The 27,472-nt window shown below is 44.0% G+C and overlaps 2 protein-coding genes across 2 annotated transcripts in view; both read right to left on the bottom strand.

Moving 5' to 3' along the window:
* pcnx1 (pecanex 1) overlaps positions 1-21,171 on the bottom strand; it is a 41,053-nt gene extending 19,882 nt beyond the window's left edge. The window contains exons 1-12 of the mRNA XM_029460150.1: positions 20,983-21,171; positions 18,395-18,609; positions 15,654-15,759; positions 14,733-14,769; positions 13,457-13,522; positions 10,843-12,567; positions 9,115-9,116; positions 8,631-8,761; positions 6,664-6,857; positions 5,068-5,161; positions 4,255-4,312; positions 740-972 (exon numbers count right to left, since the gene is read on the bottom strand). Of these exons, the coding sequence (XP_029316010.1) occupies positions 740-972; positions 4,255-4,312; positions 5,068-5,161; positions 6,664-6,857; positions 8,631-8,761; positions 9,115-9,116; positions 10,843-12,567; positions 13,457-13,522; positions 14,733-14,769; positions 15,654-15,759; positions 18,395-18,609; positions 20,983-21,135 (3,014 nt within the window). The 5' untranslated portion in view covers positions 21,136-21,171. The remainder of the gene's footprint in view (positions 1-739; positions 973-4,254; positions 4,313-5,067; positions 5,162-6,663; positions 6,858-8,630; positions 8,762-9,114; positions 9,117-10,842; positions 12,568-13,456; positions 13,523-14,732; positions 14,770-15,653; positions 15,760-18,394; positions 18,610-20,982) is intronic.
* Positions 21,172-22,664: 1,493 nt separating this feature from the next.
* On the bottom strand, positions 22,665-26,920 carry med6 (mediator complex subunit 6). The gene is made up of 8 exons (XM_029460149.1): positions 26,857-26,920; positions 25,830-25,989; positions 25,484-25,575; positions 24,858-24,940; positions 24,655-24,763; positions 24,386-24,501; positions 24,232-24,259; positions 22,665-23,268 (listed from the first exon to the last, which is right to left on the bottom strand). The coding sequence occupies exons 1-8, from the start codon at positions 26,876-26,878 to the stop codon at positions 23,138-23,140; spliced, it is 741 nt and encodes a 246-aa protein (XP_029316009.1). The 5' UTR covers positions 26,879-26,920; the 3' UTR covers positions 22,665-23,137.
* Between the last annotated feature and the right edge of the window lie 552 nt (positions 26,921-27,472).

Genomic DNA, 27,472 nt, shown 5'->3' on the forward strand with positions numbered 1-27,472 from the left:
GTGAGCCAGTGAGCCGCTCACAGCTGTGAATGAGCCACTGACTCCCACATAAAGACAATTACAGTAATCAACACAAGAGGAGATAAAAGGCATGCTTTCCAAATCCCCTCACAAGTGGAATCATTTAGCAATAAAGCTAACGACCCGGGTAGTTAACATTTACATTCCAAGTGTGAAGTCTCGTCCTCGTTTGTGTAGCGTTCAACGTCTTCAACGCGCCCGAGTTAAGAGTTAGAACCACACGGACTCAGTTTGAGTGGAAGATTCAGCTGCGCATCGCACAGAGAAAACCCAAGTTATGTGATGCAGTTTTGAATTCATCCAGAACAAGTCTTAGCTTCACAGAGAGTCCGTACAATCAGGGTATCTGTTGATACATTAAGCTTAAAGATCAGAACCTGCCATGTGTGTGAGTGCGAGTGTGTTCGTGTGGCTGCTGTCACACACACGTGTGTTCCTTTGCTTTGTGTCAGTCACACACCGCTGCAGCTCTTCAGAGCTGATTCAATGCCTGGACAGAATCATCATCTGTAGATATTTACTTGAATATGATAGAAACCAGAGGAAAGCAGATCATCTCCACATGCCAGAGGCTGAATAATGACTTAAACGTTGATTCAGTCGATGATGCTTCAGGACTAAACGCAGCACATACTTCCTGGGCAATGACGTGTGACAAACTGTCACTAGTGACACTGCAGCTGAACCTGATGGCGCTGGCTGTCTGGGCGTTTCTTACCTGTCAAATAGTGCCAGCAGCGTGAGCCGGTCAAAGTGCAGGCCGACCCAGAGGAAGGGTAGGAGCCACAGGCGGTAGTACTGCCGGGCTTTGCTGGCGGCAGCGCCGGCCACAGGGTCCTCCGGTCCCAGCGGTGCGTCCTGGAGCTCCGGGCTCAGGTCTGCGTCCTGCTGCCCCAGCAGCTCGGGGTCCATCGTCAGCAGACGGTTCAGACGGATCTGAGGGAGGGAGATCTGTCTCACGGTTAGTCCAAGCTCACTCATCTCAGCTGGAGCCTGAACACAACTCAGTGTTTCATATGGGATGCAGCGACTGTGAGCCGATACAGACACACATACAGACACACATACAGACACACATACAGACACACATACAGACACACATACAGACACACACACATACAGACACACATACAGACACACATACAGACACACATACATACATACAGACACACATACAGACACACACACAGACACACATACATACAGACACACACACAGACACACATACAGACACACACACAGACACACACACATACAGACACACACACAGACACACATACATACATACACACACACAGACACACATACAGACATACATACAGACACACATACATACACACATACATACACACACACATACAGACACACATACAGACACACATACATACACACACACATACAGACACACATACAGACACACATACATACAGACACACATACAGACATACATACAGACACACATACAGACACACATACATACAGACACACATACAGACACACATACAGACACACACACAACACACATACAGACACACACATACAGACACACATACACACACACACATACAGACACACAGACACACATACAGACACACATACAGACACACACACACACATACAGACACACATACAGACACACATACAGACACATATACAGACACACATACAGACACACATACAGACACACATACAGACACACATACAAATGTTTGAAATATCAATTTGGGCAAAGCCAATGTTTTTTGTTGTTTATTTTTTCTATTATTTCCTTTTTTGTGGCGACACTTCTTTCAAATTAAAACCATTATAAAAGAATGAAGCCAGCCTGCTCTGCAAACACACACTCAATAGGAAAACATTTCCAGTACTTACAGAAATATTCCTTTTATATAAATTAAATGTAATTAAATGTAAAACAACAGTCTTTGGCCTCTCGTGCAGTTCAAACAGAACACTTCTTGTTGCTGAACTTTCTCAGACAGTGTAACAAACTCTAACTTTCACTTTTCATTGTAAACAAACGAGACGTGTGCGTGCTGCCCTCTAACATGTCAGACTCGTGTCGTCACACAATCCGCAGCTGGTTACTATCGTCCGACCGCAAATAACCGACATTCAGCCGCCGCAAAAATGATGCAACACTCCAGATAAACATCGGCCTCTGCCATCGGGAAACGTCATCGCATTACGTCATCAGATCAACAAGCAGAGTGTCAGCCGATAATGATGGTCGACTGACTCTCTGCTGCAGTAAACAGTAAACAGATGTAGAAAGATATATCTAACACAGTTAGAAGTCGATAAATAATAAAGTATCTTTAAAAGCAACGGAGTTTGATTTTGGCTGTGACACAGAAAGCCTGCAGCAGCCCACTGCAGCCATCTGGACCCTTCTGCAGCAATGCTTAACAAACTGCAGAGGATCAAAGACACTTTTGTTGCTCATATAGAAGAAGCACCTAAGATAAGGACGTAAGATAAGGACGTAAGATAAGCACGTTAGATAAGCACCTAAGATAAGCATGTTAGATAAGCACCTAAGATAAGCACCTAAGATAAGGACGTAAGATAAGGACGTAAGATAAGGACGTAAGATAAGGACGTATGATAAGCACCTAAGATAAGGACGTAAGATAAGGACGTAAGATAAGCACGTAAGATAAGGACGTAAGATAAGGACGTAAGATAAGGACGTAAGATAAGGACGTAAGATAAGCACCTAAGATAAGGACGTAAGATAAGGACGTAAGATAAGGACGTAAGATAAGGACGTAAGATAAGCACGTAAGATAAGCACGTAAGATAAGGACGTTAGATAAGGACGTTAGATAAGGACGTTAGATAAGCACCTAAGATAAGGACGTAAGATAAGCACGTAAGATAAGCACCTAAGATAAGGACGTTAGATAAGGACGTTAGATAAGCACCTAAGATAAGGACGTAAGATAAGCACGTAAGATAAGGACGTAAGATAAGGACGTTAGATAAGGACGTTAGATAAGCACGTTAGATAAGCACGTTAGATAAGCACGTAAAATAAGCGCGTAAGATAAGGACGTAAAATAAGCACGTTAGATAAGCACCTAAGATAAGGATGTAAGATAAGGACGTAAGATAAGCACGTTAGATAAGCACCTAAGATAAGGACGTAAGATAAGGACGTATGATAAGCACCTAAGATAAGGACGTAAGATAAGCACGTTAGATAAGCACCTAAGATAAGGACGTAAGATAAGGACGTATGATAAGCACCTAAGATAAGGACGTAAGATAAGGACGTTAGATAAGCACGTAAGATAAGCACCTAAGATAAGCACCTAAGATAAGGACGTAAGATAAGGACGTTAGATAAGCACCTAAGATAAGCACCTAAGATAAGGACGTAAGATAAGGACGTAAGATAAGCACCTAAGATAAGGACGTAAGATAAGCACGTAAGATAAGCACCTAAGATAAGGACGTTAGATAAGCACCTAAGATAAGGACGTAAGATAAGCACGTAAGATAAGGACGTAAGATAAGCATGTAAGATAAGGACGTAAGATAAGGACGTTAGATAAGGACGTTAGATAAGCACGTTAGATAAGCACCTAAGATAAGGACGTAAGATAAGGACGTAAGATAAGGACGTTAGATAAGGACGTAAGATAAGGACGTAAAATAAGCGCGTAAGATAAGGACGTAAGATAAGGACGTTAGATAAGGACGTAAGATAAGGACGTAAAATAAGCGCGTAAGATAAGGACGTAAAATAAGCGCGTAAGATAAGGACGTAAAATAAGCGCGTAAGATAAGCACCTAAGATAAGGATGTAAGATAAGGACGTAAGATAAGCACGTAAGATAAGCACCTAAGATAAGGAGGTAAGATAAGGACGTAAGATAAGGACGTTAGATAAGCACCTAAGATAAGGAGGTAAGATAAGGACGTAAGATAAGGACGTAAGATAAGGACGTAAGATAAGGAAGAAGATAAGGACGTTACATAAGCACCTAAGATAAGGACGTAAGATAAGGAAGAAGATAAGGACGTAAGATAAGGACGTAAGATAAGGAGCTTTCAAAAGTGGTTCAGATCATCAGAGAAATTATTTTAAAATCAGTGTTTGGTCTAAAGTAACAAGAGAGGATGACGCAGCAAGGAAACTGTTCAAACTGACAATCACAGGCCAAAAATAACATGCAACACACACACAGACAAAGACAAACACACACACACACACACGGTACTCACCAGGTCATGAGGGTAGAAGCGAACTGAGGTAGAACTGGAGAGGTGGGAGTCGGTGTCCCTGCAGGGCATTAGGCAGAATGAGCACACTGATGAGAGCATCTGCTGCACTTACTGTATTAAATCATGATTCATTTCCTGGTGACCTCAAACTAAATAGCCAACAGGCTCTTCACTTCGCTTTGCCTTTACAGTTGTGTTTAAAAAAAAAAAGCCAGAGTCATGTCACCGATGGAGCCAGTGGAGAAGTGAGTGCACAAAGAAAGGCAAAATATGTAACACCAAACTCCAGACAAAGATCCTGCAGATCACTGGACAAGATGAAAGACACAGGCTGGTGCAGCTTCTTAAGAGTGAAAGTCAAGCACTTTCAAGGTTCCTAAATCAGACATTTGCAGATTTTCGAAGCCTTTATCGTCACATTTAAGGAAAGTTCTTCCTTTCCTTAAATGTGACGATAAGGCTTCGAAAATCTGGTACTGAGAAACTGCAGATATACTTTTAAATATACTTATTTGTTATTATTTATGCACATAGCATGGACGCAGGAAGTATTATAAAAAACATCAAATATTAAAAAGTTTTTCATTGACATGAGTAATTGTGTAGATGTATTGATGTAAGTATTATATATTCAAATTCAATGTGTGTGTGTGTGTGTGTGTGTGTGTGTGTGTGTTACTACGACGTGCAGCTGACCAGACATTATGCTCAGCGACCTTCAGTGATGACCTGATCCTCGTCCTCGTCAGACATCTTGTTTTTAAACTAAACAGCTAAATTGTGAGGTCATCATCTGCTCAGCTCGAGACATACCAAATGTTATTGGAGGCTCGTCTGGTCGCAGGTTCAAAGTTGACCAGGGACATGTCGCACCCGCCGGCCTCATACAGGGAGGGGGTGAGCTTTCCTGCAAAACACAGAGAAGCAAAGTCAGTGCACAGAAATCACAAGCAAAGTCTCCGTCTGTGGGAATACTTTCATTAAACTACACGTTTACACGCGGGGCATTAAACAGCTTTGTGATATGACTGTGTTCATCATCGGAGCTAATGGATCACTGAGGGACCGTCTCCTCCCTGAGAGGCGATACGGAGGGATCAGTCTCTCTGCTGCTGCACTGGAGCTTCAGTACAATCCACAATGTGATGGAGTGTGTAAGCAGGATATAAATGTAGATATAGTGAGTTAACAAACATGTTTACAACCTTCACTGCTGGAATACAACTCCTCTTATAACACCATTGTTTTACTAACTAACTGCTTATTGTTACAACAAGCATCTTAAAAAGATCCCTGAACGACTGCATCCGTCCCAACAGGAGGAATAGAAAAGGTTCATCATGTAACGCTGCTCCCGCTCCGCTTCATGAAACCTTCACTGTAAACAAAGCTGTTGTGTCCTTTGTGTTTTAATAGTTTGGTTATTAATAATTAGGAAAAGAAACTCGTCAGAGAACGTATAAGTCTGTGACTTCCTCTCCTGCTCAGGTGTTCAGTGAACACGTCTCAGGTATGGAACAGAGGACGACGAAGTACTCACAACTTTTACTCAAGTAAAAAATGCATCAGATGATTTGTTGATTGAATTAATCGTCAGATAAAGGGAGTGGAGTACAAGACATACTCAAGTTTAGTAAAAGTACCTCAAAATTGTACTAAAGTACAGTAGTTGAGTAAATGTACTTCGTTACTGATGGTCAAAGTGGTGACATCATCATCAGCTCTGAGATGAATCATCTCCACAGATCAGAAGGAGGAAGTGAAGCAGCTCTTACACAACACCATCTTACAATCCTTCAGAGGAACATGTTCATGTGCAGACAGCAGCATCATCATCATCATCATCATCAGCCAGCATCATCAGCCTCAGCAGTGGGGGAGGACTGCTGGCCCCGAGGGGAACATCCAAGTCCGGTCAAGTATTGGCTACAGACAATATCATAGACAGCGCTAAATGGAGCACGAGTAACAGCTCTGCGCTTTGACTGATTGCGTCAGTCCACCGACCGGAGATAATCGTGCTCTGCTAAGACTGCAGTCAAATCTGTGACCAGCGCTCCTGAAGCTTCTCAGGACCAGCACAGCCACTGGAGCAACTTTCTAACCAAAGCAGAACAAAGCAGAACAAAGCAGAACAAAGCAGAACAAAGCAGAACAAAGCAGAACAAAGCAGAACAAAGCAGAACAAAGCAGAACAAAGCAGAACAAAGCCGCCACAGACGATGGGGAATCATAAATCTGCCATAAGCTGCAGGGCCGAGCATCTTTCAGTCAAATGGACTGTGGAATATCAGCTGCAACAATATAACACACAAAGCAAAGACCAAAGGAAACATTTCTTCATGCAAAACCTGCAACATGGATCCACCTCTCCACTAACTCCTCATCTCCTCTCTCTCCGTGCCCTACCAAAATCATCCTGCAAACTGCTGGCGCCCACTGTTGAGGCCTTGTCCTGAGAACTCTCCAGGTGTGTGCTTCCATTCCTGGCCAGCAGGGAGGCACTTGTGCTCAGCACGGTCACCTGGGACGGCATTCTGGAGGGCTGACTTTTCACCTGGGAAGTAGAAGGCTGGGAGGCCTGGCTGAGAGCCTCCTGAAGACTGTAGAGGAGAAGGGAGAAGGGGAGGACATGAGACGTGATGGACTTCATCACAGGGGAGGCCATGACACAATAGAGGGACTTCAGGTGATGTGATGCACGTGCTGGTTGTCACAGTGGAGGTCCCCACCTTCAGAACATTTAACAGACAAGATGTCTCATTCATCATCTTTTAGTTTTACACCTGATGCTTCCTAACGGTTAGTGTTCACATGAAGTCTACAGGTTGGTGATCTGCAGCAGACGAGAACATGCACACTGCAGGTAGACCTCCACAATGAAACCAGCTGTGTGTGTGTGTGTGTGTGTGTGTGTGTGTGTGTGTGTTGTGACATGCAGTGTGAAGTCTGTACATTAAATGTTAAGGACTTTTAGAACACTTCTTAAAGCTGTAAAGCAAAGTTCAGATGGAGATCATTCTCAGTAACGCTGATAAGCTACACTCATGGTCACGACTTCATCGTGTAATTAGAATATTTAGATTAATCATCGTGACAAAACTATTTGCCAAAGCCTAAGACGTCCAGAGCGCCGCGAGGACAGAGTTTGGAGCTACGGGACGGTGGAGGGATCCGTGTTTGAGGGAACGATTTTGCATGTTGCAGTTTACTGACCCCTGGCAGGCCGCACACGCTGTCGTTGCTCAACATTTAGAAATGTGACCTAAAGACGCAGGAAAACAGAGCGTTGGCTAGAGGGGGGGGGACAGCTGTTAGAACTGATGTATATGCACAGCAGGACCAGTGGAACGTGAAGATCCAGCTTTACTTGTTGTGTGTTTGCTGACACCACTGTGACCTCCCAGTTACGATCATCAGGTCACTGTCAGTTTGGACAACAAGCATTAAAACACAACTCTGTCCAGAGAGGACTCGTGTTTACATAACGTTACACACGGGGCTGATCGCTGCTGGTGACCCTGACCCTGACCCTGACACGGTGCAGTGAGGCACAGAACATAGAGCCTCATGTCCAACAGGTAGATTTAGGACTTTTGAAATTCAGAAAACATTTTAAGAGCAATTTTACACGCGATCCTGATTTTTGTGACACTAATGAGAGAGGCATTTAGTACGTTATTTAAAATGAGTATATTTTACAATGCATAGAATCCTAATGTCCTGGTCTTAGACTTTTTAGATTCATTAATTGAATGCCTTTTAAGATGTATTAAGGATCCAGAGGAACCCTGTGTATAAATGAATTATTGCCCTAAACTTCTGAAAACCGGTTCAGAAGATGATGAAATGTATCACTGAGCAGCTCAACTCAACATTTTAAAGAACAAGCACGCAGTATATCCCTGAGGGGGCCGACTTAAACCTTTGATTTTTAAAATGATCAATATCATCTTCATCTCTCTCCTTAAAACGGAGCTCATAAGGGCAGAGCCACGTGATACAGCGGGACGAGTATTATTGAAAGATCATGTCACCTCTGAGGAGACCGAGCTGATTGATCACATCTTGTGACAATTCTGCCTTTTGAGATCGTAAGCGCTCCATTCTTTGATCCATGCTCAAAATGTGGGGATTTAAAAGATTAGATCGTATGAGAAGAGGATGAAAAGAGAAGTCTTGAGAACAGGAGGACGGAAAGACATCACATGCAGAGTGCAGACACCATCACTGATGGATGGAGTCAGGCTGGATGTCATGCAGTGCAGCAGACGCATGTGGTGTTGATGTGGGAGAGGAGAGAGCGGCGCCTGGTAACATGCTCATACCAGGCAACACACGGACACAAACGTGTCCCTGCTCCATGCACGGCGTACCTGAGAGGAGATCCAATGAGAGAGGCGGGTGGGGTGGGGTTACTCCCTGCGTTGTGTCGCCGCCGCACAGCCTGCCGACGAAACGTGCTACGTTCACGCCGAAATATGACTGTCTCCTCGCTGCCCCGGGGCTGTCATGGTGAGAGACATCAGTGGCCAGTCAGATTGGATGCATTTCCTTTTTTGAGAGCTTTGTGTGAAGTGATACTTCCATGTGTTCAGAGACAACACTTAAACACTTAAACACTTAAACACTTAAACACTTAAACACTTAAACACTGTGCTGCTGGAACTTCACATTACTTCAACAAACAACATGCAAACATTTAACAACAAGACATTCACTGCATGGCTGACAGAACAACACTGGATATAGATATATATATATATATATATATATATATCTACCTATATAAATTATACTGTAGCATATCATGATCCCCCCCCCCCCCCTCTTCTGTGTGTGGCTCAACGTCTGCTGAACAGCTTCCACTGTGGCCACCAGTGGTGAACAAAAGATGATGAAACACTTCATTTCCTGAAGATCCTCGTGAGTCTGCTGCTCTAAAGCAGGACAATTACATGTGTGGGGGACTAAGTAACGAACTCTTACAGAAGTTCAATTCAGGAGTAATGAAACAGCCGCACGCACGCACGCACGCACGCACGCACGCACGCACGCACGCACGCACGCACGCACTTGAGCAAAAGGTACATATTCTTGCTTTATTGACATCACCATCAGGTAAGAGCGCTGGTGTGAAGGGAGCGAAGGCAGAAGATATGATTGTATTCTTTGGAGTCATCTGTGCAGTCAAAGGTCAGGGGGGGGCTCAGGGCAGGAACATCAGAACAGTGATTCATCCTATAACACACTGATTACTGTATGCATTGTATTCACTTCATGCACTCATTAATATACATGTGTTGAAGGGCCATCTTCATATTTTAGAATTGCACTGCATCTGTGGCTGGAACGCAGTAACACACGTGTTTACTTACAAATGGAACTTTTCATTTATATGAGCATTATTTATTTTTATCTCATTCAGCATAACGACACCACTGAGCGTGTAGTGCTGTACAAATATGTTCCGTCCAGCAGACCACCAATAACCAACACGGATGACTGTCCATTACTACTCTAGTTCCTAACGATGTCTTTATCTGGACGCGAGTGTGACCTGCGGCTCAGTGCGGTTAACACAGACGCAGCAATCCAACACTAAACATCAACAGTTGACATGTTCAGGCACATGCTGCCACTCATGCTGTTTATCCCAGGAGCTGCACACACTCCTGGAAAGCTAAGAAAGAATCGACAGCGACATCCTGACCACAACAACACAGAAGCCAAAGAACGTGACACAGAGAGTGTGTGAGGAGGGAGTGTGTGTCTGACACTAATAAGAGAGCTGCTGTGTGTCTAACCTCAGCACAAAGCACACACTGTGCCGTCATGAGGAGTACTATGCTGAAACTCACCATGGTTACACAGAATGAGCGAGGCAGACAAAACACACAATAATAAAGTACGCCTAATGTCTGGACTACACCCAACACTCCGCCTGCCACTTCCACCTTTGTGTTCCTGCCAACAGGCCAGAAAGCAGCGATGCAGTAAAGTCACCACCAAATCTGTGCAGACTAATAATAATAATAATAATAATAATAATAATAATAATAATAATAATAATAATAATAATAATAATAATAGAGCTGATGTGTCTGGGAACAGCGACGCACCGATACTCATGTTCGGCAGATATTCGCCTTTTTGACGGCCGCCGGCAAATAAGATGTCAGCCGGCGGCGGCAGAGTGTCGCATCAATGTTGGGTCAGCGCTCAGACAGAAACCAGCTGCTGACTCAGAGTTGGGCTCTGTAAGTAGGCTACCACATGTTTCTCCTCGAGTATACTGTAGTACCATTTCTCCAAAATAATCTTTTTCATTTGACAAATGTTTATATTAAATTATTATTGAATTTGTGCTCAGAGGAAGTTAAATCAAATGAATGACCTGAACAGTTATTTAAAGGAAGAAGTCTTCCGTGGCACAATAAACAAACAAACAACAACAACTGTACCCCCACCTGCTCAACGTGGATACGGTGAAACACAGAGCCATCCAACAGTAAAGCAGACACAATATGTCTGAGTATATAGTATATAGTATATAGAGTATGTTAGAGCGCTGTGTGTGGCACGTACCCCGCAGGGAAGCAGCAGTGGCATCCTGAGGCTCAGTGAAAGCTGCCTGATTGGGCAGACTGTTTCTGGAGCGGGTCACTGACTCCAGCTGGGAGGCCCGACCCAGCAGGGACGCCGCGTCCAGGACTTCCCCTTCTTTGGCTTCCAGGTCCGACTTGGAGGTGGTAAGGGGCCGGGGCCCAGCTGGAGCTCCGAGGCGGCTGGGATCATTAAGGCAGGCAGCCGTACCACTGTCCAAACTCAACACTCTGGCATGTGTTTTGGCACTGCCTGTGCTGGGGGTACGGCGGGAGGTGCGCCGCTTCCCTTCGGTTCGCACTCCTGCCTCAGACCCTGCCGCAGCTTTTACTGTGGAGGAGGAGGAGGCTGCTCTGGCTGCAGTGTGCTTGGCTTTCAGAGCCTTGTAGCAGCCCTCTGGTGAGTGGCAGGAGTGGGAAGTGGTGCTCGATGAGCTGTCTGTGCTTAGGTGGTGGGTGGAGTGAAGACTGGAGGCACAACTGAGTTCACTCTGATCGCTGGAGTCCTCCTCTCCACCCCCAGTAAACACAGCACTACAAGGCTTGGCCATACCACGCAGAGACACGTAGTCCCGGTGACGGCTGGCATCGAAGCTGCTTGCCCTTTTCTTGCCAGTCCGCCGGCGTCCACTGCGCCCTGTTGACAGGGAGGAAGTCCTCTGAACAATGCTGGCTGACTTCCCGTCGTCTTTCACCTGCTCCTGCTCGGTGGCAGCTACACCTGTTGAGCCGTCAGCGTTGGTTCTGATGCCAGGCTCTTCCTGACACCTGCCAGGTTCCACCAGCTCGTGTGTTGCAGAGGACGGTGTGTCAGCAGGTTGTTTTGCAGTCAGCTCATTGGCATGAGGGTTTTTATTGGCCTCCCTTGAGGGAAGATTGCTGAGACCTCGAGAGCTAATACTGCAGAGGCTCGAAGTCCTGCCGCCTGCAGGAGCAGACACAGCATCTCCTCTGTCCCGCACACGCTCGTCCCCTGAAAGCGAGAGCAGACTCTCCACGTGTGTGGAGCTGGTCTGTTCGCTGTGAAAGCTGCTGACAGTGCTGTTGGTGTCCCTGTCTGTGCCACTGCAGTAGCTTTCAGTGGAGCCACTACTGCGAGTGCTCAAGCTCCTCAGGCTGTCAGCACTGCGCTCCCCTCCCTGGGACTTTCCTCCTCCACCAGGGCCTTTCCCACCTCCACCCACCTCCACCTGGTACAGCCCTGAGCTGCCCTCCCCTGCCTCCCTGGAGGCTGAGCGAGCTACTCTGCGCGTTTCTTTGTGCCGGTAACACTCCATGCCCGAGGTGGAGGGCACAGCTTGGTCCTGCTGGTACAGCCGCTCGGCCCCCTCTCTGCCACACGCCCCTGGCCTGTGTGTCCTGGCGGCCTCCAGCTCACACACAGGGTCGAGGCCACCTCTCCGGGGTGGAGGGTACAGAGCAAAGTCTGGCAGACACGGGTCAGGGAAAGCCGAGCCCGCCGAGCTGGAGGTCCGAGGCAGGCCCCGAGAACGGAGCTCCTTCCTAAAGCTCTGGGATTGCGTGGATGCGTGAGCGGTCAGCTCTGGGTCACAGGAGGAGTGCGACAGGCTGAAGTGATAAGCAGCAGAATTACAGAGATCAGCCGGCTCCCTGGACAGCTCTGAAGGACACAAGGAGGTTGACGGCTGCAAAGAGGCGAAGGAGTCATTGGGAACAAGGCAGTACATCTTTGCGTCCGATAGCAGATCTACACAAAAAGAGAAGAAGATGAAGGGTTAGGGTGGTGTTGGACGTCCTCGTGTCAGTCTGGTGGTCAGGATTGTAAACATTCTGTCATTCTTTATTTGTATTTGTTTAATGATAATAAGACATTTAATTGCCACTCATTCATTTACATTATTTGATCATTAATATACAGTTTATAGATTATGCATCTCTCAGGTCACTTCTCCTTTTTTTGACTCTCTGCAAACACTGAGGGGGGAACCAGAGAAGAAGAGAAGGAGCAGCTCTGTGTGTTACTGTGATCGTGGCTGCAGCTCTGTGTGTGTGTGTTACTGTGATCGTGGCTGCAGCTCTGTGTGTGTGTGTTACTGTGATCGTGGCTGCAGCTCTGTGTGTGTGTGTTACTGTGATCGTGGCTGCAGCTCTGTGTGTGTGTGTTACTGTGATCGTGGCTGCAGCTCTGTGTGTGTGTGTTACTGTGATCGTGGCTGCAGCTCTGTGTGTGTGTGTGTTACTGTGATCGTGGCTGCAGCTCTGTGTGTGTGTGTTACTGTGATCGTGGCTGCAGCTCTGTGTGTGTGTGTTACTGTGATCGTGGCTGCAGCTCTGTGTGTGTGTGTTACTGTGATCGTGGCTGCAGCTCTGTGTGTGTGTGTTACTGTGATCGTGGCTGCAGCTCTGTGTGTGTGTGTTACTGTGATCGTGGCTGCAGCTCTGTGTGTGTGTGTTACCGTGATCGTGGCTGCAGCTCTGTGTCTGTGTGTTACTGTGATCGTGGCTGCAGCTCTGTGTGTGTGTGTTACCGTGATCGTGGCTGCAGCTCTGTGTCTGTGTGTTACTGTGATCGTGGCTGCAGCTCTGTGTCTGTGTGTTACCGTGATCGTGGCTGCAGCTCTGTGTGTGTGTGTTACCGTGATCGTGGCTGCAGCTCTCCACAAGAGTCAAACTGATGTCATCCGAAGTCTTTCCCACTTCTCCTGCGGAGGAACAAAGCAATCAAGATGACAAGTTGAATTCATTATTAATGCGTTCATAACCACTAACCCTGGGCACACGCACATAACTGCAGAGGATAAACATGGACTGCCCGTCTTGTCCTCAGATCCACTACTCAGAGTTGTTCACGGGAACATCATGAGCTCTTCTGAATATCCAGATGTGCAAGATAACTTTGGAACAAAGATGCAACTGTTCCTCAAATGGTGCACGTCTAACTTTGTGCTGATGGTCTGAGTGGAAGGGCAGAACATTAAAAAGCTAAACCCCAGCAGAGCCCATGTCCCACTTCAGACCACTTCCTGTCATCAAAAACTGCCGGCTAATTAGAACGGCACGGAACAGACTGTGAATTATTCAGACGAAGCAGCCGCCTCACTAACACTCAGTACATATACTATATAATAAGACTTCCTGGAGAACGCCTCTCATGCTGGGTGTTACAGCGGATTTCTTTCTTTCTCCCAAACTCAGCGGTGCCCGCCTGAAGCTGGCTCATCTGTGTGAGTGTTGAGGTCACGGCAGTGCTGAGTCAGACTGCGTCTCCTGGGCAGCGGGGGGTCGTGGTGATCCCACACACACACACAAGGAAATGCATCACAGGGTCACAAAGAAACTGAAGACTTCAGTTCTTACATCGGCACAGAGGACAATGATTTGGCAAATGATTTAAAGGGACAGTGCACCCTAAAATCAAAAAAACATATTTTTCCTCTTACCTGCAGTTCTATTTATCGATGGAGATAGTTTTAGTGCGAGTGCTGGAGATATCGGCCGTAGAGATGTCTGCCTGTTTAATATAATGGAACCAAACGGCAGTCAGAAATCCTGACCCGGTTCCTCCAGATAATCCAGAGCTCGTTGTGAGCAGTTTCATGGAGGAACTATTTTCTTTCTACTGATCTACACCCGCCAACGAGGGAGCAGGCGTAGATGCACGCTTCTGTGCAGTGATTCGTTAGAAAGACAATAGTTCCTACATGAAACCTTTCACAACAAAGTGTGTGGATTATCTGGAGGAACCGGGTCATCATTTCTTGGCTTTGAGTTCCTTTATACGGAGAGACGGCCGACATCTCCAACACTCAGGAACTCACAACTAAACAATGTAATCAATCAATAGCTAAACAGGTTATTGAAAAAAGGGGTGAACTGTCCCTTTAACTATAATGACAAGGTAGTCATAGTTACCTTTGGATGCTGTTGCTCTTCCATGGGTGGATGCCATCTGAAATTTGAATAAGAGATAAGTCAAGTGAAATGTTCATGAAGACAAAGTGTGCGATCATTACGAAACACAACATCCACCAGAACTTGTTTGTGTTTCACAAACAGCCGGAGCTTCTTCTCCGTCGTCACAGGGAAACTTCTGGCTTCCCTTCCAACTCCACTCAGCAGCTGAACGTGTCGGCTGATCACCGACTCCAGGACAAAAGGCACACAGACGCAGAGCACCCACGAGGATTCAGAGGTTACATATATCTCACACAAGGACACGGATCACTTTGAAGGTTTATGGAAATATCAGCTCAGCGCAAGCTGCAGGATCGTACCTAATGCAAACACACACTAACAAAAGACCATCGTAAACTTGGACCTGCACTCGTAGAGTTGGTCTGAGTGTGTGTACGTTGGACGCGTTACAGTAAACAAAGCAGGAGCTTTACAAGCTTTCAGGACTCGGCACATGAAGCTGTGGGAACATTACAGATGGTTCCCTGTAGGGTGTCCTCTTACTGATCAGTCCTCACTTGCAACACCGGCAGAGACTCCTTCCATTCCATTGGACAAATTAAATGGCTTACAGTAAATATAGGGCAGTAGATTGTAATAATTATTAATAAACTTTCTTTAAAATGTCAGGATTTCGTTTAGTCGGAAGACGTTTAATGCCACTCGGAATCACATTGAAGACTTTACAATAACCAGAGGGGAAGAAAATGACTTTTTTGGTCCAATGAAAAAGTTGCTGTTACAGATTATTTTGAGATTTTAAATGCCGATGTCACAATTCATAAAATCCTACAGCCACTGTTTTAACATGGAGTTAAGAATGAAGACTTAAGGGTCCGCAGGGGGCTGTTTTATGCTGAGCAGCAGAGCTCTGCTTACCTGCTGGCTGGACTCCAGCCCAATGTAGGAGTTCCTGGAGCTGCAGTCCACTGGTGGAGTCTCTTGCCTGATGAAGTCTGCCATCTCAATACCCCCTCCAGGGTCCCTGTGCACACACAAACACATGCACACACACTTGTGTTAACAGCAGGCACAGTGCACCCCCTCCCTTAAATCTAATTGTGCCATTCCTCTTGTTCAGATGTTCAATTTAGAGCCAAACTAAATCATGTAACTGTATTAAAGCAGGCCTGTATTTCACATCCTTTACATGTGTCTTGGAAGAAATCCACTGAAGTCACAAAACGGATGAAAGCATCCATGATTTCCTCCAGGCCTATATTTAGTGCGGACATGCTCGTTTAACCAGTCGGTATGTCCAAACAAACAACTTGCCAGGGATTGTCTATAAATCATTTCCATATGCCAAAAAAGTTTCATAACGGGTCAAACCACAACACAAACACTGCAAATAATGAACTCCAGCGCACAGAGCGGATGAGTGCAGACTGGAAAAAGGACCAGTGAGAGGAAAATGAGTGGGTAGTGGTGCAAAAACACCTTAATCAACTTCAGCGCAGCTCGTCTGCTCCGCTGTAACTCTAATAACCTGGAATGTAACTCCAGATGTGCGGGCAAAGCTGCAACTGCCCGACTGTGGTGGAGAGCTCTCATTCTTCTTGTTGCCTTTCCCCTCCCTCAGCACCCTGCTAAGCACTCCCTCTGGAATGTGAATATGAGTCACTTCTTCTCCAGCCATGGGCAGTAAAACTCTGAAACCTCACCGGCTTGTGTTCCCTCTGAAGGAGAGCGAAAGCTCTTCATTAAACAAACGAGTGAACGTTCGTTCAGAGGTGAAGAGATAACGTGTTAATGTTTTTAATGGTACATGATAGGGCTGCTTGATTATGGCATAATTCATAATCACTATTCATTTGGTCATAATTGAGATCACGGTAATGTCATTGATTACTCACCGACTCACAGACATCATACATTTATTTAAAAAAAAGAATTATATATATAAAAATTTCCACAATCATCGTTTTATCTCAATTATCTTGTTTCTTTAGAATCGTCCAAAATTATAATTTAAAACACACACACTAAATGCAAAACCAGATGCATGTTGGGTAAAGAGTGTGTTTACAACTGAAAGATGAACTAACCTAAAAGGTACCGTGTGGAGTTCGAGACTACTTGTAGCTGGAGGGAAGTTTGTAAGCGTTCAGCACACCGTGTGTTTCACACACACACACGAGTACGTCGCCGGGCGACAGGCGGCCGGAACGCACCAAGGATCACAACATGAATGTAAACAATGCAGATTTAAAAAAGGTCTATTCACACGGGACTAGCATTACATGGGGACCTTTATAATCTGTAATAATCGCAGAGGTCGTCTGTAAACTTAATCCCGTGCGAAACATCCATGTCTGCAATTTGTCAACCGATCAACCGACCACAGAGGTCGTGTGAGGATGTTAGTCCCTGGAGAATCAGCTTCTCAGATTTTGTTTTCTCTGAGCCTTTTTTCTGTCTCCTCCCAGGTCGAGATTATTATTTGTTATAATAATAAATAAAAGTATTTTGGGTGTAAATTCAGGAGGCTCCTCCTGCTACACATCTCACGAGCACCGGAGCAACAGGTCTATATATAAACAATTAACAAACAGAAACATAGTTTACAAGAAAACGCCGCAGGGCCCCTTTAAGTCTGCTGAACTGACTCAGTGTCAAGCAATAACCTTGTGATGCATTGTTAAAACACAACTGTAACACCACAGCTGTAACACCACAGCTGTTACACCACACCTGTAACACCACACCTGTAACACCACACCTGTAACAACACACCTGTAACAACACACCTGTAACAACACACCTGCAACACCACACCTGTAACAACACACCTGTAACAACACACCTGTAACACCACACCTGTAACAACACACCTGCAACACCACACCTGTAACAACACACCTGTAACAACACACCTGTAACAACACACCTGTAACACCACACCTGTAACAACACACCTGTCACAACACACCTGTCACAACACAGCTGTAACAACACACCTGCAACACCACACCTGTAACAACACACCTGTAACACCACACCTGTAACACCACACCTGTAACAACACACCTGTAACAACACAGCTGTAACAACACACCTGTAACACCACACCTGTAACAACACACCTGTCACAACACACCTGTCACAACACACCTGTAACAACACACCTGTAACAACACACCTGTAACACCACACCTGTAACACCACACCTGTAACACCACACCTGTAACACCACACCTGTAACAACACACCTGTCACAACACACCTGTCACAACACACCTGTCACAACACACCTGTCACAACACACCTGTCACAACACACCTGTTAGCAGAAACCATAGAGCATAATTTTCTATGTATTTCGCAGGGTGGTTCAGCCCTACAGGTCGGCTCCATTTGCTTTATCTGGAAGCCTTTGAAGAGATATATTGATTCTCACCACCTGGGGACCAGACCTCTGATAGACAACCCCCGATTGTTTCACCTTTCAATGACTCCTCCACCACGCTCCATGTGACTTCCCCCCATCATTGATCAGGAAGTGTGACGTCTTCTAGCGAATACACAATACTCATCATCTGAGTCACACCCCTGGAGCTTCTGTGTCCTACATCTCCACATATCACATCCAGCATTGGGTTGAGTAAGACGTCAACTCACCCCGGGCCATTGCTGTCCTCCCGACGGGTGACTCCCCCATCGTTAGCCCCCTCAGTGCCCCCTCTGCTGCCCTGACTCTCCTTGGCCTGGTGCTCCACCACCTCCCCCTCATCCAGGGCATGGTGGAGGCGGAAATTCACCGTCTTCAGCAGCAGGAACATGGCAGCAATAACACCACAGTAGATTCCCACTATCACCATGGTTGGCTGCAGGGCCTGGGATGAGAAGAAGAAGCAGAAGTTAACTTAGGGTATCTGAGGGGTATACTTAGGGTAGCTTAGGGTATCTGAGGGGTATACATAGGATAGCTGAGGGGTATACTTAGGGTAGCTGAGGGGTATCTGAGGGGTATACTTAGGGTATCTGAGGGGTATACATAGGGTAGCTTAGGGTATCTGAGGGGTATAGTTAGGGTAGCTTAGGGTATCTGAGGGGTATACTTAGGATAGCTGAGGGGTATACTTAGGATAGCTGAGGGGTATACTTAGGATAGCTGAGGGGTATACTTAGGGTAGCTTAGGGTAGCTTAGGGGTATAGTTAGGGTAGCTGAGGGGTATACTTAGGGTATCTGAGGGGTATACTTAGGGTATCTGAGGGGTATACTTAGGGTATCTGAGGGGTATACATAGGGTAGCTTAGGGTATCTGAGGGGTATAGTTAGGGTATCTGAGGGGTATAGTTAGGGTATACTTAGGGTATCTGAGGGGTATACTTAGGGTATCTGAGGGGTATACTTAGGGTATCTGAGGGGTATACATAGGGTAGCTTAGGGTATCTGAGGGGTATAGTTAGGGTAGCTTAGGGTATCTGAGGGGTATACTTAGGGTATCTGAGGGGTATACTTAGGGGAGCTTAGGGTATCTGAGGGGTATACTTAGGGTATCTGAGGGGTATACTTAGGGTATCTGAGGGGTATACTTAGGGTATCTGAGGGGTATACTTAGGGTATCTGACATTGTTCAGGCAACACGATGAATCATTTATTTACCTTGAACACATATTGCACAAAACTCCCACTTTTAATTCAGATACATTGAACATATTTGTTATTGTATTTATATTCTACATAAATGTTTCGTGTACATAGTGTTATAGTATTCTTTTATAATATAATATTTGTCATTTATTCTAAAAAGAAATCTTGTTTCTTTGTTAAAAATGATGTCGATCCTCACTGGATGCTGCAGCTGCTGTCCGGAGGTCCATTTTGCTCCTGTTCACCAGATTCTGATTCAAGGGCTTACTTAATTACTTATTATTATTATTATTATTATTATTATTATTATTATTATTATTATTATTATTGTCCAAGGTTATTTTGTTCCTCTTGAAAAAGAAGATGTTTAAAAGCTCTCAGTTTTTCCCAGAACAACCAGGAGACAGCAGGTGGACAGTTTAATGCCTGCTGAAGGACATTTGTTTGTGAGCAGCAACAGTGTTAGCTCCTGTGCACAGCTGAAAGAAACATTCCATGCATTATTATTGTGCCAATGATTTATGAAGCACACTTGCAGCGTTTTAAAAACTGCTGCATTCAATAGTGAAGCTGCTACCAGACACCTGTATGTTCACCCCGAGGTGTGCGAGCTCCATCTCCGGCGTCTCTGCTGTCCTTGAGACGTCCCGCTGCTGCATCTGTGTTGCAGTTATTACAAACAGCAGCAGCACTCAAACCTGTGGCTCAATATAAACCACAGCGCTGACCAGCGTGTTTCCACTCCAGGAATAGAACGGAAACCACAAACCCGATTTGAAACATCAGTTTCTCAATATAGAAGTTGGTGTGCATAAAGCAAACAGCCACTTCCTGACCTGGGTTATCACATTTACATAGAAGTCTTCAAAAGATGTCAACTTAGTCTGGATTCTGAATGATTTGACCCATAAATAACATGCACAAGTGGACTAATATAACTTAGAAATAGGTGTGAGGTCCTGCACTGTGCCAAAGGAAAGCCACAGCCGTCTCTAAAACAAAACAGAGACTCCTAGTGACAGATGCAGAGCACACAGCCTGTGTTCAGTCTGCTTCTTGGACATTAAACTTGATTACTGTTACATCCTCGTCAGCTGGGCTCTTGCAGTCACAGCTGGTAGCTTCTGAAAACTGGTGATACCACAAATCACTACCGACAGGAGGAAAACAACTAGATGAAGGGGGGTGGGGGAATTAAATGCACTGATTACAGCCTGGCACACACACTAACCGGCTGTTAATAGCCTAACGGATCGCTGTGATAAAAACACAGAATCTAAACAAAAGAGCATTCTGGTCCAATCTATGTGGTGGATGGTACACTTAATGGGCAGCCATTTACATTTAAAGATCATCTTCATCAGCTAAATAAGCTTTCTATGCCTTTAAATCCGACAGCCTCTTGGTTTTATACAATATGTTGAGAGTAGTGGAAATATCCCGTGACGTTTCGGTAGTGTAATGAGACGTTACATTGTCTCCGCTCCAGATGATAGCCAGGGTCCGACCGTTAGTACCCTGTGGCAGCTAACCTAACGGACCCTGGTTCGGTAACTGACGGTGTCAACAGTCGAGACAAAAAGGTGAATAAAAGGGGTTAAAGCGGCTCACCATGTACAGGGTGAAGGGGAAACACAGCAGGAACAGCCAGATGTACAGATGTAACGCGTTGACGAATGTGTTTTGATCGGGGTCGTAGTACCATCCGCCTGTGACTGAAGCCCAGACCCCCTGCCTCAGGATCTGGAGAGTCTGCGACCCCATGTTGGCTTTATCCGCCTCCGACGAACCCGAGCGGTACCGACAAACAAACAACCGACTGACCCGCCGGCTAGTCGTCGGTGGACATGACACACGGAGCTGTGTTTGCAGACCGTGGCCTGAGAATCCCCTCTGCAGCCATCTTCTCTGCTGCCTGCCAGCTGGGGCACTGTTCTCAGTCCTCCACCGAGCAGACTCCTATCCCACCACGCCCTGCGAGAAACTTCTTCTTCGTGGCATCCGCACGCGGTAGAAGCAGCTCCTGGTGTACAGATCACATCACACTGCTCTGTGTTTTACTGCTCTCCTGTCATTCTTCATGTGTTCTGAGTGATAATACATGTTTGACCTGAACATGACTGTGACGCCAGACACATGAAATAAATCATGAAATAAAATGTAGAATTTACACAATTAGGATGTGGGATCAAATATGAACAAATGGTGACACCTTGTGGTTATACTGACCCATTTACAAACTCTTGTGATTCATTTAAGATGAGAACATCACCAATACACCAATGTAAAAACACTCCATTACAAGTTAAAGTGCTGCACTCAGAAACTTCAGTAAAAGCACAGAAGTATAAAAAGTAAAAGTACATTTTGTAATCTTAAACAAGAAGCCGACCCCATCAGTGGTGGGGGCACACACAATACAGCAATATAAAAAGTACTTCATTACAAGTGCTGTATAAAAAGTGAAAGTACTCTCTCATATATACAATATACCCTTTTAAGCTTTATAAAAGACAAAACCATCAGTAGTGTAAGTAATATGATTCAAAAGCAAGAGTGTCAAACAACAAAGTACAAGTCCTGTAATAAAATGCTAACGTTAATATCCTGAGACTGATTCATATCGTACATACAATATATTACAACATATAAATGTGTACGCAGCATTTCACTGTTGTATCTGTAGGTTGAGGTTAAACTACTTTTTATAATCCGGTTTAGTAGTTTAATCCAGTGGTTCCCAACCTAAGGGGCGGCCCCTTCCCAAGGGTCACAAGATAAATCTGGGGGGTCGTGAGATGATACAGGAGAATGAAAGAAAGAAAATTCTGCCGCACACGTTTTAATTAGTTTGTACCTTTGGATTAACTTTGCTTTTGTTTGTTTTTCATCTCTTTGGACTTTGAACTGTTATTTAAATGAAACTAAAAGCTCTGACACCTGAAACCTTGACAAGGAACCCCAACAAGTATTGTGTTACGGCTTATCATGTACTTTATGCTGTACAGTCACCAGCTGTCAGGTACACACAGTGGAGTAGAAGTACAATATTGTCCTCTGAAATGCAGAATTAGTGAGTGAAGCACATTAGCTTGTGTTTAAATCCAGTACTTGAGTAAATGTGTCGCTCTCACTGAAGACCGTCGTGTTTGAGTCGTGTAGTCGGCCACTACAGGCGCCTCACAGCAAATCAACACGCGAGCAGCGCCGCAGTAAATAAACCTCAGCCTTCATAGGAATCCTTTAAGCAAGACTCAAGACTAGTGTACGTGTGAACAATGAGACACAGCAGGATACAGCAGGGGATACATTTTAATACAGAAATACAAAAAACAGATGAATGTGTGTAATCAAAGAGTCAGATGAGATGCTGCATGATGACACATCAGCCTGTAACGCAGACAAGGAATCAAACTGTCCTCTGAAGTCACAACACAAATATGACGCTGACGTCAGCTGTAAACCGACGCTGACATCAGCAAAAAAACCTCCTCCTTAGTGAAAACTGATAAATGTCTGCTGACAAATACCGCTGCATGAAACGTCCACGATGTCAAACTCATCACGTGCACACGCCTCAGGTTACAGCGAGAGGAGCGACTTGTTCTTCCAGTTCATCTTAACCTCCTGTAAACGGATCGGCTGAGCAGAACATCTTGCAAATGTGTAGAGGGAACAAAAGACTCCCACGCTGTTCCTTGTGTTGGTGCTGACGGACGTCTGTACGTGTCTGTGCTGCGTGTTCAGCGTGTGAGACGAACACTTCTCACTGGAGCCTTGCTCTCTTCTCTGGCGGCGGTTTGCTGGGCGGCGCTGGGGCCGAGGACTTTGTGGCCGGTTCCCTTTCCTCCTGTTTAACAGCCTCTGTGGGGGGTTCAGGCTCCTTCTTCACCTCAACTACAAAACAAGAGCATGAGAGGAAACTCAAGGACTTTGTGGACGTTCAGCCACGAACTTCACATCAAAGTAAACTTTCATTGAGAAGAAGAATGGAAAGCGTCTCAATGTGAAGACAATGTTTCACAGCCAGTGACGCAGAGAGCCGAGGTCAAGGGTCACAACACGAGTCAAATGTCTTTATCTGATTTATTCTTCTGTTAAAAGGTTTGTGAATGAAGCTTCAGATGTCTGTCGTCATATTTAATGACACCCTAAAATATATTTTGAAATCCTCGAACAAAGTTCTTAATTTCAATAAAGTGACTCATCGGTTTAAATGAGAAAATCTTTTTGAATTAAATCAACTTTATTTAACAAGTGTCTGTCTGTCTGTCTGTCTCTGTGTCTGTCTGTCTGTCTCTGTGTCTCTCTCTCTCTCTCTCTCTCTCTCTCTCTCTCTCTCTCTCTCTCTGTCTCTCTCTGTCTCTCTCTGTCTCTCTCTCTCTCTCTCTCTCTCTCTCTCTCTCTCTCTCTCTCTCTCTCTCTCTCTCTCTCTCTCTGGTCAGTGCGAACAGCAGGAGTGTTAACAGTGTTTGGACCGCAGTGTGAACATTGCTTTTGAATCTCTAAACAACAAATATGGATTAAAATCTTTCTTTTGTCACTAAATGTTGACTTTTGGTCTTTAAACGCTCTGAAGTTGTAGGAAATGTTTGTGAGTCTCACTCTACTAATAATATAAATGCTCATCTTTCTCTGCAGCTGTGCTCAAACAGCTTTTAACACAATCAATAGACGTGCAAAAACATTAAAAGCTTTGCAGCGCTTGAATGATGATTTTGAATTCAAATGTCAACGCTATGACTGAAGCTTCTAACTACTTGGTCACCACTAATAACAGAGCAGACAGGCAGATGTGCACAGACTGACTCTTCATTGTCTGAATATCTGAAGACAAGGCGACGACATTAAGGTTCATACCTGGAATCGGCTTCTCGCCGGGTTTAGGCTGAAAATGCAGAAAGAAAAACAGCAGCATTACTCAGAAGCACATAACATGGAGTAACGTGTGTTACAGGACATTTCACATGACTGAGAATATTAACTTTGAGAAATAAAGCAGCGTCACATGTACCTGGTAGAATGTTGGTGGAAACTTTGACCGGAGGTCCAGAAGCAGCGTGTCGACTCGATGCCTCTGGAACAGAGAACTCGCTTCTTCCTTCTTCTTGGACTTGGGTTTGTTTTTTTCTGTAAAAAGAGTTTTGTTAAAAGTCAACGTATTAAATTTAACTACCATAAACATTCTTGGGTTGCAGGACGTGACCTCATTACAGGAACTATTCCAGCGCTAATAAAAACACCTGCTTGTCTAAACTGTAAGTTAAAAGACCAAGACCTGACCTCTCTCCTCCTGGTCCTTGAAGTGCCACCAGTACCCTTTGGATGGGTGATAGCGGCAGTACGACACGGCCTCGTCGAAAGCAGACTGGATTCCGTGGACAGCAGAGAGCTAGAAACAGACGGGAGCCACGTTCCATGATTTATCTCAGAATACACCATCAACAGCCTTTAGAACACTTCAAGCGTATCGTATAACTTCTCACCGCTCTGGAGCTGATAACTGTTCCCAGGTCAGGGGCCTGATACACAACTCCTGCTATGATGTAGTAGTCAGCCAAGGGAATCTCTGGAGGACGAACACAGTGAAGAGGCAGTTACATCGTCAGAGAGGCTCAAGCGCTACATTGTGTTTAACGTGTTTTGTAAAGACAATAAGTTTGAGGTTCAATAATTACAAATCTAATTTAAATTTAAATAAATGTACTGTGTAATGATAAGGAGAACACTAATTCATCAGGCAATTTCATCTTTATTAAACATTAACAACATTCATTTTAATGAATGATATAATGTACAGATCTGTATTATGTTTCTTCTACATATTTTTTATCGTACGTTTTCATATTCTTGTTGTATTTCTTTCCTATTAAATATTTATATTTCTTGATTTTTGAGATACTTGCTTTTATTTTTAATTTATCTTTCTATGTTATGCATCAATTCACCAAACAAATTCCTTGTGTATATATACACATCCTGTGTATGTATGTATGTATGTATGTATGTATGTATAGTATGTATAGTATATATATATATATATATATATACATACATACATATACACTTTGGCCGGCATCATTGCGCAGCAGTCAGCTGCTTCACTGCTCACCTTGTGTTGGTGACTGCCTCTGTTGTTTCCGGATGATATAGAGAATTGGCTCCTGAGCATGAAGAAGAATGTACTCCACTCCCACCATCTGACTGAAGAGGAGACAGAAACAAAAGTTTGCTTTTAGTTTTGTCCCTCAGTACTACAACGTGCAGCTCTGCACTGATTATATTTCTGACCTTTAAAACAGAACAACTGTGTGTGTGTGTGTGTGTGTGTGTGTGTGTGTGTGTGTGTGTGTGTGTGTGTTTTATTGGGTTAGGGTTCCACATGTTAATTCATTTGAATGTGTTATTTGTTATTTGAACTGAAACTCTCAGTTTTTATTTGTGTAAGATAAACTTACTTGAGATGTTCCAGAGTGAGCCGCTGCATCTTCACTACCTCATTATTACAGGTCCGGTCGTAGAAGGGGTTACTTCTCTCGGAGAAGTAGTCCAGTACATTTCCAGGGTTAAGAATTGGAACCCAGCCGCTGTCCACCCAGGAGATCCCAAGAAGGTTGTCTGCAAATTTAACAGAATATGTAAATAATGTTCTAAGCTGAGGGCTGGTCAGTTTAGCACATTGGTTACCTCTGAGGTTTGTAAAGTTGTTTTTCTGAACACTTTTGTGGCATGGATGGAGCAGGTGCTTATAATAAACATCATTACCATCACAGCCTCAGGTTATAACCTCCGTTTTAATAATTAATAGATTAAAATAGATGCCTATTCATTTTCTGTCAATGAAACTCAACTAACCGCTTCAGCTCTAATTTTAAAACTTTTATTGTTTTGTGAAAATGTTGTGTTATGTGCATGTTGTTATGAAAATACAAAATATTTTGCTTTGCTTTTATGTTATCTAATTTCTTACATGTGTTGTTGGTTAAAAATATTTCAGTTGCATACCAGTATTAAGTTCAAAATAAATAAAATAACATATATTATAATATATAACATGTACATATAAGAAGTGATTTCAGTATATCATCCTACATCTCTGAACATCTGAACCCTTGAGTATCATTTCTGCCATTTCAACTGAATTAGATGTTTTAACAACGTTATTCAAGACTTACTCCACCAAAAACATTGCTGGAATTTATATGTGACCTATAATTCGTTGCGTTATTGACCGTGTTGGTACCCGACCATCATTAGCTAAATTAGCCGACATGCTACTAAAAGCGGAGGAGATGCTAACCGTTGCTAACATTAGCTTCTAGCACTAACAATTATATGTAGAACAGCAGCAAATAAACGCAGTAGCTTTGTCTCAAGTGTCCGCATAAAACACGTACATTGTTTATTTATTAAATATCACAACAGAGAAAAATAAAAACATCGAAATAACTTTAGAAACAAATAATAAACCGGCATTATAGCTACCTCTGAAATCCACCGCCGCCATGATGGATGTAAACAAGTCTCACAGAGATGACGTCATTTGTATGCATCCGGTCGCAGTTTGATGACCTCGTTCTTATCGTTTTAATAATTAGTTAAATTGGAATAAAATGCACAAATTAAGCGTTGGAAAGGCATTTTAATAAAATAGGTAAATGTTTTCAAAATGAGAAACTGCTGTTGTTATTTTTACCTTATTGTTTTATTATTATATATATTATATATATTATATTTATACACAACACAGGCTCCACATGCAAACATCCAAGAGTCATTTAAAATGGCATGATTCATCTAAATTATATTTAGAATGTTTTTCCTAATTTGGAAATATTGTATCCGCATTTTTTTTTTATAATACAATATAAATAATAACAGTATAAATAAGAATTAATAGAATATGCAAGTGAGCCAAAAAGTCATTAAAAGAAAAAATACTTAGTATTTACTTTTAGTTTCAAAAGATGAATTCATTATCCTTTAACAAAAATATCATACAAATTATAAAAGTAGTCATAATAGGATAAACACAATAACTCTGAGAAAAGAACTGAGACTAAACCATAACTAAAGACCATTTCTAGGATTGTCATTGCAT

Source organism: Cottoperca gobio, chromosome 22, assembly GCF_900634415.1.
Source record: "Cottoperca gobio chromosome 22, fCotGob3.1, whole genome shotgun sequence".
Lineage (NCBI taxonomy): Eukaryota > Metazoa > Chordata > Actinopteri > Perciformes > Bovichtidae > Cottoperca > Cottoperca gobio.

What these genes read in the sequence shown, in the direction of transcription:
- med6 (XM_029460149.1), bottom strand. Translation starts at nt 26,878, where the DNA reads ATGGCGGCGGTGGATTTCAGAG. An exon ending in CAGTTATCAGCTCCAGAGCG is followed by an intron (nt 24,764 to 24,857) that starts GTGAGAAGTTAT and finishes GTCTGTTTCTAG; the next exon opens with CTCTCTGCTGTCCACGGAAT. An exon ending in CGGCGAGAAGCCGATTCCAG is followed by an intron (nt 23,269 to 24,231) that starts GTATGAACCTTA and finishes CTTGTTTTGTAG; the next exon opens with TTGAGGTGAAGAAGGAGCCT.